Source organism: Ursus arctos, unplaced genomic scaffold (assembly GCF_023065955.2).
Source record: "Ursus arctos isolate Adak ecotype North America unplaced genomic scaffold, UrsArc2.0 scaffold_5, whole genome shotgun sequence".
Taxonomy (NCBI): Eukaryota; Metazoa; Chordata; class Mammalia; order Carnivora; family Ursidae; genus Ursus; species Ursus arctos.
In genome coordinates this window covers 75,192,882-75,207,145 of record NW_026623067.1, presented here as the reverse complement: position 1 = coordinate 75,207,145, position 14,264 = coordinate 75,192,882, and the positions used below count along the sequence as shown (strand labels likewise).

Sequence of the window (14,264 nt, the reverse complement as noted above, 5' to 3'; positions counted from 1 at the left end):
ACAAATACAAATCCCTTGTAAGTGGGCCATCTTGGGCAAATTATGGAATCTCTCAAGGCCTTGTATTCAGTGGTGATACCAAGCTGCTGGGAGTGGTTTTGAAAAATTAGATACTATTCATAAAGTTTTTAGCATCAAGCTTAGGACTAGTAAGCATTTATTATTTATAAACTCTATTAAAATACATTGCACTCACTGGTATTATGATAATGAATACTCTTTACTGGTTTGTATTAATCTGTAAGACTTCATATTACTCCACATGGAAAAATAGAGGTAATCGTGATTTTCCTGGTCTTGTCATACTGACTTCTAGAAATTTACTTCTAGGCTGTCCTGTGGGTAGGAATAACAGCAGCAGTCAGGCAAATGCTTAGTAACTGTAAAAGCAGCCTTCTTAATCTTTACATTTATATTCAATACCAATTTACAGGTATTGAATCCAATGACTGAAAGACAAGGCCAGATGTCATATCCCTGGCAGTGGTTATAAAGAGAAAAATAAGAATAAACATAGTGGATCATAAATTTATGATATTTCTGATTTAGGGGTCCCTCTCTCAATAAGATCAGTGTAATGTTTTATTCCTGGGGCCATCTACAGGAATCCGTTAATAAATATTTTTCCCTTAAAAGTTGGTTTAAGTTCTTTATAAACAGCACCAACACATGTGATACCTCCAGTACAGGGAGTTGTCGAGCTAATGTTTGGCTGATTAACTATCTGTTGCAACATGCATCCCAAATGAAGAATTGCTGATTTTTAAAAATATCTTAGAGTCCTCAAAGTTCCTGAATGCGTATTAGTAAGTATGTAATTAGCACAATGCTATGTCTTTCTCAGTTTCTCAAATATCAATATGTAAGTGTTGTGATTTAAAGTTATTTCTTATATTTATTTGAAATGGGTAAATTTGACTTATTAACTCACGCTAGGTCATCTCTTACTGGATTTGATGGGTGCCATAGGAATGCATTTCTTGACTCTGATTTCAGGTCGATTATCTGTTGTACAAGTGAACTTCTACTCTACGTATTTCTCACAAATCGATGATCATTTAGTTTCTAGATCTACAGCATAAAGGAAAATGCATTTTAAACCCTGATGTCTGTATATAGGTGAAGGGCTGCCCTGGCTTTGCCGTAATTGTTTTAAGTTTGGGACTGTAACCATGAAACTGAAATAAGTCTTCTGTTAAGATAATCGAAATTTTAATTCCCCATGACGATTATCTTGGAACTACACAATATCATTTAGGTAGATTTCTTGCACTCGCATTCAGATTTAACTTTGATTTTATGGAAATTGTGAGCAGACTTGCCGTGGAAAGGTGGCAGGCAGCTGAAAGCATTGCTCGTCTCGCGCACTGCCTGAGAGCATTACTATTCATTAAAATAACCTTCACTTTGTAGTAACACTCAAGCTGTAAACAGTCAACTTAGATTCTGGAGAACACACAGCCCCAAAAGTAAAGAAATGTCTGTCTTTGCAAAGTAATTTGTCGAGTTGAAGATTATTGTTTTTCATCATGGTGACCCTGACTTGGCGGGCTGGGTGCATATACAGATTAAGATTAATGCAGTTATTCCTTGGCTAAGGTCTGCCTCTTTCAGGGCACATTCTCCCTAATGACATGATTGATAGGCAGTCCCAAATCCAGAGAGGAACTCATTAATCATGGCATTGACTGAATCCAATCATTTGCTTCACCTGCACAGTGATGGACAGGAAAGGATACAATTCAGGGGCTGACACTGAGACGCTCTTTTGTCAGAGGGCCTCAACTTTTTCAATGTCAGCCTCTACAAAACCTGACAAATTTTGCCTGCAACCTGTATGGAGCTTCAAAGAGATACGTACAAACTTCTTTTCTTGCAACAAGGCCTTTTCTGTTTGTTTAAAGATTTACTCTAGCTAATGAATATGTCTAAGAGTAGTATGCACTTTATTTTTAGCAAGCTTTATACAATGGTAAAGTTCTTTTTTTTTAAAGAAAGATGTTTTGAAGCTACATGTGGAAGCAATATAAAAGTTAATGTCCAGCAGCTGGGTATCATTTGGTTCAGTCTTCAGGTCAGCGGCGCTGACTCTTAGCAGAACTAATTTTATAATCATGGCAAAATCTCCATAATGAACTGCAGTATATAGCTGATTACACCACAGTAAATTTCATTTAGTCTGAGGAACAGTGGAAAACCGTGCGTTTTCTTAAGAATACTTAGATTGCAAAGCCTAACATGATCCCAATAGCAACTGTAATAAGAAAAGTAGTGTGGGATGTAGATGATATACGTTGAATATCATGATTTCTTTTGCTCTGATATAGTTGGAGAATTTTTTTTTTAATTTATGTCATTCATCGTTACTGTGTGAATAATGTTTAAAATCAATAACAAGCGAATGTGTTGTTAGAAATGTTTCACAAATAAAAGTTGCATATTCCTGGTGTGGTGATAATAGACCCTTTTCCTCGAAGAACCATCAGGGGAGTGACTTTTGCTAGGTATCCTCACCAAGAAGAAACAGGAGAGGGGCCATATAGTTTTAAAAGGCAACAAGTGTCAAAAGGCCAATGTAAAATACCCAGTGGTAAGCACGCTGCCAGGAAGCGCCCAGCCTATATTTAGCATAATAGGCTCCCCCTTTTGACACTTTAATTAGTCTTTAATGTGTTCGAAGACAGGTGTAAAGAGGAATCTACAAAAGACAGAATACCAAAGCTATTTCTGGCATCAAAGATACTTTTTATCCTCAAGGAGAAAATACAAATTATTTCTTACATGTTCTTAAAAAGAAATGTTTTGTTTTCATCCCATGATTATAGCAATTTCAACAATTGCAGTAATGGGAAAATGTTTTATAGATAGGAGTACAAATGCAATAAAGAACTGTTTTAAAGAAACGATTCAATTTTTTTAAATGCTTTCAGGTGCTTAGCTCTGAGGCGCTGTTTCTACGCGCAGGGGCGGTTTGGGAAAGCTTACCTATGTGAGCAGTCTTCATGGTGCTTTGAATATGAGATTTACATCGACTCTCCACACTCAATCTCTTTGATTATTTTCCATCTTTACAATTCTTCACCACTGATACTTATATGCTTTCTTTGTACTTAGCGCATTTATGACAATAGAGAAAAGCGCAGCCTTAGAAGAAGGAGAGAGTGCTCTTGAACTGACTGAGCAGAAAATAAACATGATGGTCCTGGAGATCTGCCACAAACCAGGTGGCAGCGAGTACCTGCGGCAAATTTATCACATCATGCGGCTCAATGAGGTAGGGAAACGGCCTTTTTACCGAGCAATTAGGTGTGTACTGGCCTGAGGCAGCGTCTGCTGGCAGCTAAGGGTTAGTCAAGGAGGTGATAATACTTCTTAAAGTCAATACCAAACTCAATATTGCATTATTAATAGAATCTATTCAGCCCCGGCTGTTCTGCAGTTGTACAGTGGAAGCTTCACCGAAACAATGTAGGTTTTATTTATATGGTTTAAACAATAACACGGCTCATAAACTCAGTTCAGTTCTGAATTGTATAGACTAGACGTGTAGGTGGGGAATTGTGTGTTTGTGACTGTGAAGCTGATGTTAAAATCTGCTGTTTGTGAAATGATGAATTTTCCGGAGAGAGGTGTACTTCTTCTCCTGTAGACGTCATACTTGTCTGGTGAAGTGGGAGAGTTCTTACATAATGAGAAAACTTGAGAAGAATATCGAACCATATTAGGGAGCAACTAGATTAACCCAAGAAAATGCATTAATGCATGGACACTGGTTAGAGCCGATGTCATGCTTGTCTATGTGTCTGCTGGGTTAAGCCTCTGACCTCGCATGTTTCTGGCTGTTTGAGCAAAAACGTAAAGAGCAGGTATCTCAGCTATGGCCTTGAAACAATACAAGTGTGCTAATCTCATCAGGTTTTTAATTTGAGCATTTGTACCTGAATTAGAATGTGACCTCTAATGTGAATTAGAATCGTTTTTATTTGCAAATGCATGAATGTATTTTTCAGAATACTAAAAATTCTATAATGTGAATAATGGGAAGCTGAAGTAGGCCTTAAAAACGATATATTTCCAGGGAGTGAATTAACTTCTACCACAGCATTTTACAACTCAGTTACATAAATGTTCTTTCCGCTACCATCTACCTAAAACTTCAAGTAAATTTTGTTTCCTGGCTTTCCTAGAGCTAATCAACCAGTCAATAAACAGGTGATATAATAGTGCATTCAGTGATCGCCTGAGAAGGATGTGAGGGATTTGTTGCTATGAGAAATGGTCCAGTCCCTGAGGCACTAGAGCTCAGTATATAATTGTTAGCAAGTAACACAACTTATTCCCATTTGCTAATGAGCCCTCTCAATTTGTTTAGGGTTTCTATGTGGGGAACTCAGGAGCTCCTGGAGTTGGCTAACTGAAAGACCACCATTGTGAAGTCAGGTCTTCGCTGGCATGGCCACGTGGCCACCCAAATGGGCCTAAGTAACCATGGTGATTACTGAGGAACAGATGTTGCAGGAGCCTTACCCTCAGATTTTTAGGAAAGCAGCGTTACAAGAGTTCTGAGAACAGTCATGGCGGGTAGAGATTGCCAAACTGATAGACCAGTCCACTTTTTAAAAGCCCTTAACATGAAAAAGATCGGTAATCACCAATAAGCAAAATTAAGTTGCGTATTTACCGGCTGTCAGCCACCTGTTCTATTCAGGAAATCGAAAGGCTGTTCTCCCCTCGTGGAATTTGTGGACCTCTGAGGCCGTGGCTCTGAGCAGCTCTGTTGTGAGACCTGATGTGTGTAAGACTCTTCACTGGGGCACTGCCACATTTTGATGAAGTTCCAAGTTAGGATTTGTCTTTCCTTACAGCTGAATACACTTATTGTCAGGGAAATGTTTATCACATGGGATGTCAGGCTAAGTACTTGCTGATTGACTGTGCTGAGTGAGAAGCCTCGGGGCAAGCTAGGAGGTGGCCTACCGGGGAGGTGAGACTAGACCTCAGAAAGTAGTGAGCCCTTTGCCCTGTGACTACTAAAACATTCAGACCCGCGACAAACTCAGTCACGGCACCCGGCTGACTCGGTGCCTAGCGTAGGATTTCCAGCAGCTTCTACACTGAGGCCTCGTTGTGCTGTAGGTGTAATCACCCCGTGAAGCTCCCTCACCTGCCGCGTAGCACGAGGAGTCTTGAGCATTTTCAGGTGTTCTTGCTGCATGTGCTTCAGAAAGGCAGCGTAAACACCGCGGCATTTACAGGTACGGGCCCGGGCCAGGGGGAGAGTGAGTGGGCCGTCGAGTAACAGCAAAGTCATGAGAGGGAATGAGTTGAAGAGTGTTCGTCTTTGAGGTAAAGGGAGGATGTCGGAGCACGAAAGGCCAGTGGGTAGTTGAAGAACCTGGCCACGAGCAAAGATGCGGGAGGCCGTGACTAGAAATGTTGGCGGCCTCGCTGACGGCGGTAGTTGAGGTGATGGCGCTGGCGGAGCTCTTCGGCGGCCGAGAAAAACGCAGGAACGGGGGGTAGAGAAATTAGCTGCAGTGAAACTGAACAGGGGGGTGTTCAACAGAGGATGTTCAAAGAAGAATGTATCTTTTCTAAAGAAATATATCACATCAGCAGCAAGTCTGGTTAAAGCGACACCACAAAAAAAAAAATCAGATTTTTGAGAAGCGGGAGTGTCGAGTGACGAGAGTGACCAGACAGGAGAGAGGTCAGAGAAATTAACAAGGGAGAGAACGCCATTGTGTTCCCAACTTGCAACACAGCACTTGATCTTTTTTGAGTTGTGGAACAAGGACAACAAAAAAGCCAAATGTAGCAATGTAAGGGGAAATCAGTTGAAACAGATGGTTATTAGCCAAGAAAGCAGTTGTTCTTGTTAGTATCTTTATTCCTTTTTAAAATTTTACATTCAGAAATGGAGAGAAATTTTATTTCTGTATAAAAATCTAAAGCTAGGCATAACGTTCTTTTCTGGTGGTTTTAGTATCTAATGATACTTAGGAGTCTCTGTGTGTGAATGTTCTACAGAATTCATCTAAGGAGATGGGGTCCACAATGAGCAAATTTAAGAAATGATTACCATAGTTGAGTAGTGGTTGCTTTTGATGTTTCGGGTTTTAGGATCTAACGTTTACCTTCCTGGATGAGTACAGTGGGCGTTCTCTATCGAGGAAGTTACACTATCGAGGCACCGGAAAAGCACAGTGACCCGAGACCAAAGGCGTGGCTTCTCACAGGGACTCTGCCACTCACCCCTGTGTAACCTCAGCTCATCCGTGACCTTTCAGAGCCAACCGCTGAATGTGGTAGGGCTAGAGTTCTTCAAACTTTCGAGTGCCTGCCAATCTCCTGGGAAATCATGTTAGTACTTAGATTCTCTTTGGGGTGGCGCCCAAGATTCTGTTTTTCTAACCTGTTCCCGGCTGACTGGGCTTGTCTGGGCGCCAGACTTCGAGTAGCAAGCGTTTTCCAGGTGACCTCTGAAGTCCTTTTCAGCTCTAATGTTCTCAACCTAGTCCTACTCTTGAAGAAAAAAATTATATTTTGACATACTGAAAACCAGGAGAACTTTTATATTTTATTTCTTAAATGACTTATTAATAGTAAGTATATGATGGTTTACATGGGAAACTTGACGTCATTTTTATTGTTGTCTTCCAGAGAGAGTCCAATAAGATAGATTAGGATCCTTCACCTTATTTATGAATGGAAAATGAAATATAAAGCGGTAAATTGACTTTTTTGCCCAGGCTGCCACTGGCAGTTGGGGGATTAGAATTGTGTATGTTGAGCTTCATTTGAACCTTGATATTTTTCAGTCCACAGCATGGAAATAGAGTTTAGGAGTTTGAATTGTAATTAATTCCACACAAAAGAAGATGGCTTGCGGTGAAATATCAGAGTACTTAGCACTCTGCTGAGCGTAGAGTAGATAACAACTGCACTTAGTGAATGAATGAGCAATCTTGTACTGTGAGGAATCCTGCGCCTGAGTTAAGTTTTGGTAACCAGACATGTTAACACATGAACCAATGACAAGACAATGCCTATTTAAAAGATTCTGATATATCGAGCATACATTCATTACGTGAGAATTTGTTAAATGGTTTTCTAATCTGTCCTATATATTAGGTGAACCTGTTTTTGATGGGTTTATTGCAATGCTGATTGGTATTCTGCTATGTTTCTTCTGAAAATGTATTCTGTCCTGAGGCAAGTAATACACTGTAATCTAGGAAATGTGCTGAAAGGGTAGCTTTGGATATTGATCAGTGTATTTTTAAAGAGAATATATGCTTCCCACCATCACGACTTGTAATTTTTTTTCCCCTTGAAGGAATATTTAAAAGAACAGCTGTTTTCTATGAATGGTTCAGAGGAAAAGCCGTTACCCATCAGACCTTTAAAGACGACCTTGAGGAGTGTGGAAGATCAGCCTTCTGCCTTTAACCCTTTCCAGGTGTACAAGGCATTTAGTGAAAACATGCTAGATCAGGTATGTGGATAATAGTAAAGTTAACTTAAACGTGTGGGGTTTTTTTTGTTTTGTTTTGTTTTTTTCACATAAATAAAGGGGAAAAGGTGCTTCATGTTTAAATACTTATAAGTTTTGCTTTTTTTTTTTTTTTTCCTTTGGCTGGGAAGCAGAAGGCCTTGTTCTTATTTATGTGGTCTGCGTGAATTGACTTTGGAAAAGTTATTTTACCTTCTATTTGTCAAACTGATTCATATGTTTGGTCTGTATAATTCAACTTTTGACCAGGTCAGTTCGCCATGGGCAGAGGGAACATCTGTTCGGCTGTGTCTCCAGAAGGCCTGAAAAACCAGGCATTTCGTCATGGTCTTCTCCCTTGCTGCCCACCCCCATCCCCAATCCACCCACTCAAAGAATGCCTTGCAATTTTTATGAATTTATCTAATTTATCAGGGAAATAATAAAAAAAAAGCTTACAACTAATTATAAATAAAGCTTTGAGCTCCTATTTTAAGTGGCATGAGGTAAATTTCCCTTTTTATAACCCTAAACATATCCCTGCATTTCAAATGAATTCGCAAATGGTCTTAAAGTCTGGATATTTGAGGGGCGCCTGGGTAGCGCAGTCATTAAGCGTCTGCCTTCGGCTCAGGGCGTGATCCCGGCGTTCTGGGATCGAGTCCCACATCGGGCTCCTCCGCTGGGAGCCTGCTTCCTCTCCCACTCCCCCTGCTTGTGTTCCCTCTCTAGCTGGCTGTCTCTCTGTCACATAAATAAATAAAAAAAAAAAATCTTAAAAAAAAAATAATAAAAAAATAAAGTCTGGATATTTGGAATAAAGGGAATGTAATAAATGCCACACGTTTTTAATGTCAGATGATGCCATTGTTTAAGCTCCCCGCTTCAGTCGTTACATTAAAAAGGTCCTATTTAAGCCAAACGATTTGAAATCTAAAGTTGCTTTTGCTTTGTTTATTCTTTTGGTGAATAAAAAAGGGAAAAGCCTCCTGACAGACTCTTTGAACTAACTGGGCAGCAGAGAAGGATTGCTTGACCTAGAGCTCTGAGGAAAATAAGAATTAAAACAATGGCCTAATTCGGGATGCAGATAATATTTTTGCCATGCCTGTTACAACCCTAGTCTACATTCATCAATACCGTAGTAGAATAAGACCTTCAAATGCTGACAACCTGGGGCAGAATTCTCCTGCTCTATGACAGGATTGTGCTGCTCCATTAATCAGCAGGTGACAGGGCATAGTTCTTAGAGGATTTTAAACATTGGCCTGGACTCTTAGTATCAAAACTGTTTAGTTTCAAGGAATGCGAGCATCTATAATACTTGAAAACCAGATATATTGTGTAAGTTTGAGTGTATTGGCTGTTTTTCTATGTTGTACGTTAGACTGCTCCAAACCATAAATAATCATTGTAGCTGTTAAATTATTCTCACTTCGTTTAAATAAATGGCATGTTTTATTCCATTCTGAATTATGAGATTATCTTTCAGAGCAATTTTTCTCCTTACTCTTGTGAAATTACCTATTAAATGAGAAAAAAGAATGTTGTTTACATTTTCAGGTTGTTCTGATTTTCCCTTTAAACCATTTCTTAACCAAAAATAGCATTATTTCCACAGTCTAATTAAACTGTGTCTTGTAATTTGAGTCATAGCCCTTCTAAGTCTGGTGTTTTTTTTGTTTTGTTTTTGGGTTTTTTGTTTTGTTTTTTTTTTTTTTTTGTCAAATTTCTGGGTGCTAAAAAATAAAAACTCTCAATTGATAGATGAAAAAGTTGCCAGCTATTTCACTTTTCTTTTCAAAGAGTCACCCTCTCAGGGAGACTTGTTGGGCAAATGCCATTAGCACTTGGGAAGAATAACGACTCAAGAAATTGATTTATATTTTTATAAATAATGACTACATCCCCAAATGGATTTATAAATTAATTGCTGTCTTATTGGAATAAAACCTTCTTCTGTGGACATGATTGATGTTATCTGTCTAAGTCCTTGTTCTGGACCCCCCTCCTTCTTAGTTAGTCTATCACAGCTGGAGCTTTAATTTACTGATCATATTAACTCTGATTAATAACTAACAATAGCGTGTTCTCATTTATCAACAGTCAGCCATCACAAAATGGGACTGGAATTGGTCAAACTTGCTGCCAAATTATCTGGGACTGGATAAGATGACCTTCAGTGTACTGCTGAAAAACAGGTAATGAGACTTGTGATTTGGGGGATTTGGTTGGGGGGAAAAGGGTAGGAATATATATATATCCTTTACATATTAGATATAGAGACATATATGAAATATGCCAAGTATACTTTCTAAATGCTCTTTTTCCATAGTTATTTACAAAAGGCGGTAACAATTTTTTTCTGAGATGAAATTAGTTGGGTTTAGTCTGAATTTTAAATATGTTTGACTTTGTGTGTAATAGTTTTGCATTGTACACACCAAAAGTTATCAGCTTGAATGTCATTATAATACTTTGCATGTGTTTGTAATAACTTAATGAATGTCTATAAAATGCCAAGCCAAATCAACCAGCCTAATCAGGGAAACATAAGTAAAACTGTCATCATTGAATTTTTGCTTTGAAGCCAGTTGTTCTGTCACTTTGTTGCTATAGCTTCAGTTACGTCTTATTTTACACACGTATGCAGCCTCGGACAATCTAAGAAAATGGTGATGTGATTTTAGGCTGGGAACCTACACATGTAATTTATTTTGCACAAAAGTATAAATATTTCCTTTATATTTTGGATCAATTAACATGGATTTTTAAAAAACTTTAAAGTCTTGACTGGAAACCATAAGGTGTAATCTTTAAAAATTGGATTTCTCTATCTAGTATGACATTTTCATCGAAGATAAGTTTGTGTGCAAGTTTTTAATTCAGGTATCATTTGTTTGCTTATAGTTCAGTATGAGAATTATTTTCTATATAATCTTTATGATGTGGAATGTATTTCCATACCTTTTCGATACAAATATTAAATACCATCTTTTCCCGAAAGACAGCAATGACTGTGACATAATAGAATTATCACATCATCCTTGACCAATCTGGGTGCATATGAGAAAATATCAAGAGGGGGAGATATCCAGTATTTCCCGTAATTTCCCAAATGGAGGTTTAAAAACAGCTTTATTGTCAGTAAAGCCTGTAGTTGAAATGTGTGGTCACAGTGGTATTCCTAATATCTCACCCCTGAATGAAGCTCTCCTACTCATCGTGGACAAAGCTGAACAATGTAGCTTTCCCATCAGCGGTGGCCTTCTCCCAGCAAGCTTACCACCTGGCAGGCAGTAGTTGAGAAGGGTCCACAAGTCCCCCAGAGCTGCTCCTATCCTCTCCCAAAGTTGCCTGGGAGATGGGAGGTGGGTGGTGGTGGAGGAGAGACCAGGTCTTCTGTTGAATCTGTGGTTACATGATGTTTACACAATGTTTCATGTCTATCTGGAAACAAAGTAGAAGTGATGAATCAGTTTTTTCCTGCTATTTGTAAAATTTTGAGTTGATGCCAATTAACTGTACTCTATTTTACTAAGTTTTTTCAGCTGTGCATTGCTGCTTCTAAGCCACTAAAGGGGTACTCTGGGGGCAACACATCCTTCAAACCTTTCTGCATTTGCTATGTATAATATTCACTTCGAGGTGAATTTGTGTTTTTAACAAAATTGTTAAATGTTATTTTTGTGTGAAAACGTTAGATATACTTCAGTTAGGACAATACCTATCGAATTCTCTTTCCCTGAGAGAGCACGTGCAAGAGTGAGTGGGAGAAATGAACTCCCCCAAATTCAGCCAGAAGTAACAGTTCAAAACGGTTCTCTTGGAAAAGGGTCATGAATATTTAATAGAAACAGCTAGACTATCACCTTAATAAGAACCCTGGAACTTTAAAGAACGGTATGAAAAGCATTCTACTCCAAACCACTATATACTACAGGCTGCAAGGAACAGAATTGACCTACCTTAGAAGGATGAGTTTTAATTATTTTTTAGTACTTTCCCATTTATTTTAAGAATGTAATTTATGTGACTTGATTAATTGAACAGGTAAGGAAAGCATTTCTGTTATTTTTTTTCTAAGAGACTTTTTTTGTTTGAACTTGAAAATGTTGATTTTTTTTTTTCTTAAGTAGTGCGCCGAGGTTTTGACAGCATAGCTATTTAAAAATATACATTTGACAGTGAGACCACAAAACATTGAGCTTTAGAATGAGAGTTATGGATGTTAAACTACGTCCACAAAGTGATATTTCTTATGTACTGTTGTGATTTCGGCAGGTGGGCAGAGCCAAAGAAGAAAACCTGGAGCAGTTTAGCTGAATATGCTCAGTTCTTTTTCTCAAACCCGACAAATTTGTTCTCTTTTTCTTTCTTTAATTGGCAGTATGTTTATACTAATCTATCCCTGCACTGTGGTCAAGCATATATATGGGGCTGCAGGTGTTGTCTGAGGACATAATGTTACAGACAATACTGAACTCAAATACATATATATGAAAAAAGTTGAGGAGAAGGGAATCCTTTCTATTCACCTTCTAAATGCTTTTGTGCCTGTCTTCAAATTTCATATCATGAGCAGACCATCTGTGGACTTAACTCTCTAAAGACCCCAAGCCTAAAGTGAGCCAGACCTCTCTCACCCCCAGAACAGGATGGAGATGGGAAAGCAGGGTTCCTGAGTTCTCAGTCCCTATTGTATGCTTACCTTAGGAAAGTTACCCAAACTATTTGAGTTTGGATTTCTTCATCTTTAAAATGAACTTAGGATGCCTGGGTGGCTCAGTTGGTTGGGCGTCTGCCTTCAGCTCGGGTCATGATCCCAGGGTCTTGGGATTGAACTCCTTATGGGGCTCCTTGCTCAGTGGGGGATCTGCTTCTCCCTCTGCCTGCCACTCCCTCCCCCCTTCCCTGCTCGAGCTTTCTCTCTCTCTCTCTCAAATAAAATCTTAAGATGAAGTAATGATAATTATGTATCTACTTTATGGAGACTGTTGACATAATCAAGAATGTTAAAGGATATGGCAGTGTTTTTGAAAGTTGAAAATATAACACATAACTTAAAAAGTATGCCCATAGCACATAGCTGTGGTGTCCTTGTCTGCTCCAGTAAGGAGACAAAAAAGGTCATTAAGGATTGTAAGAGAGCTAGAGGTGGTAGGTGGAGCAGTCAGATTATACCTGATGTTACAGACGCTGAGTTTAGGCAGCCTCTAGGCTTAAACCAACAGTGAGCCTCAGAGCAAGAGTCAGGTCAGAGACCAGGCAGCAGACGCATGACTCTGGAAGACAAACGGTGAGAAAATGGGCAGGAAGGGGAGGGGGCATCTAATAGTCATGTGAGCCACTCGGGAGATACTCAAGAGATGACCGTGTGAGGGAGAGTGCAGACTCATGACAAAGGAGACATGTGGTGGTACCAACAGTATCTATATCTGAGATAATACTGCTCTTTGTTCTATAGGCTGGTTCTGTGCTGACTCCAAAGGCAGAACAAATCTTTTTTTTTTTTTTTTTTTTTGGATTTATTTGAGAGAGAGTGAGAAAGCAGGCATGAGAGCACGAGTGAGAGGGGCAGAGAGAGAGAGGGAGAGAGAATACCAAGAGGACTCCATGCCAAGCATGGAGCCCATTGCAGGGCTGGATTCTACAACCCTGAGCTCTCCACCTGAGCTGAAACCAAGAATCTGATGTTTAACTGGCTGTGCCACCCAGGTGCCCCCAGGACACACCTTAAAGTGACGACCTGAGTAGTTGGCAGGGATGTGCCCTCTGCTCACGGTCATGTCTCCTCTCCAAACACCTCTTTCCAATCCATGGTGTCCTGAGTTCATTGTCGTCTTCCTGTTGTTTGGATTCTCCGAGCTCTTTTTCATTTTAGGGTCTTTGTACTTGCAGTTCCCTCTGCTCTTCACGTGGGTGCTGCCATCTTGTCCATCTAGAGTACATGTTACCTCCTCAGAGAAGCCTTCCCTAATCCCCCATCTAAATTTACCCTCCAGGTCACCCTAGCATTCTCCTCTACTGTTTTTTCTTAATTGAGTTATTACCATCTGAGATCTGTTTGGTTGTTGTCTCCTAATCCTAATCCCTCCCAGGGTAGAGTATATACTCCATGAGAATAGTACTTTACCTGTCTTACTCAAACCGTGTCTTCAGTACCTAGAACAGCCACTGGATGCACAATAGGTTTTGAGTAGTATTTGTTGAATTAATTAACAGACAAATGAGGAATAAGAGTATACAGGAAAAAGTCAGCCCCTGACAGAGGAGTGCAAAGTTGGCATTCCCTAAATGTGAAGCTGGGTCAATAGTCATGTAGATAGGAAAAGTATACTGTGGAAAATCTCAAGCAAGAAAATTATGTGAATGTTCATTCTCTTCATTTTCTAAATTTAAACGAAAACCTAGTTAAACTCTGTATGTTTAAAATTCCTGTTTTTATTATCATTTGCAGTTTGGCTCGGATTAAAAGCATGGAACACTGGTCTTTATTTTTAATTAATTGATGCAGTTCAAGTCATAACCTGTTTAGCAACAAAGTCTGTTCTTCATGATTCAGAAATCTTTTGACATTTGGGTGATAGGGTTTGTATTCATTAAATGATGCTAAAAATACAAGTTGAAAAACTTAAGGTAGAGTTAGCTGACAAAAGTATCTAACCAAGCCTTTGTAAATTTGGGATTTTCGAGGCATTTGGAAAAAAATGTAGTAGCTGAGACCTCAGAGAGCGATCCTGAATATATATTAATGATAGATGTTTTT

General features: G+C 39.2%; 1 protein-coding gene across 3 annotated transcripts in view; it reads left to right on the top strand.

Annotated features, from left to right (window-relative positions):
- Positions 1 to 14,264, top strand: part of KIAA0825 (KIAA0825 ortholog) — a 376,584-nt gene that overhangs the window by 175,723 nt on the left and 186,597 nt on the right. For all 3 annotated transcript variants that reach the window (XM_026498622.4, XM_057307500.1, XM_048220968.2), the window contains 3 exons: positions 3,115 to 3,274; positions 7,340 to 7,498; positions 9,602 to 9,696. In XM_026498622.4, the coding sequence (XP_026354407.1) occupies positions 3,115 to 3,274; positions 7,340 to 7,498; positions 9,602 to 9,696 (414 nt within the window). The remainder of the gene's footprint in view (positions 1 to 3,114; positions 3,275 to 7,339; positions 7,499 to 9,601; positions 9,697 to 14,264) is intronic.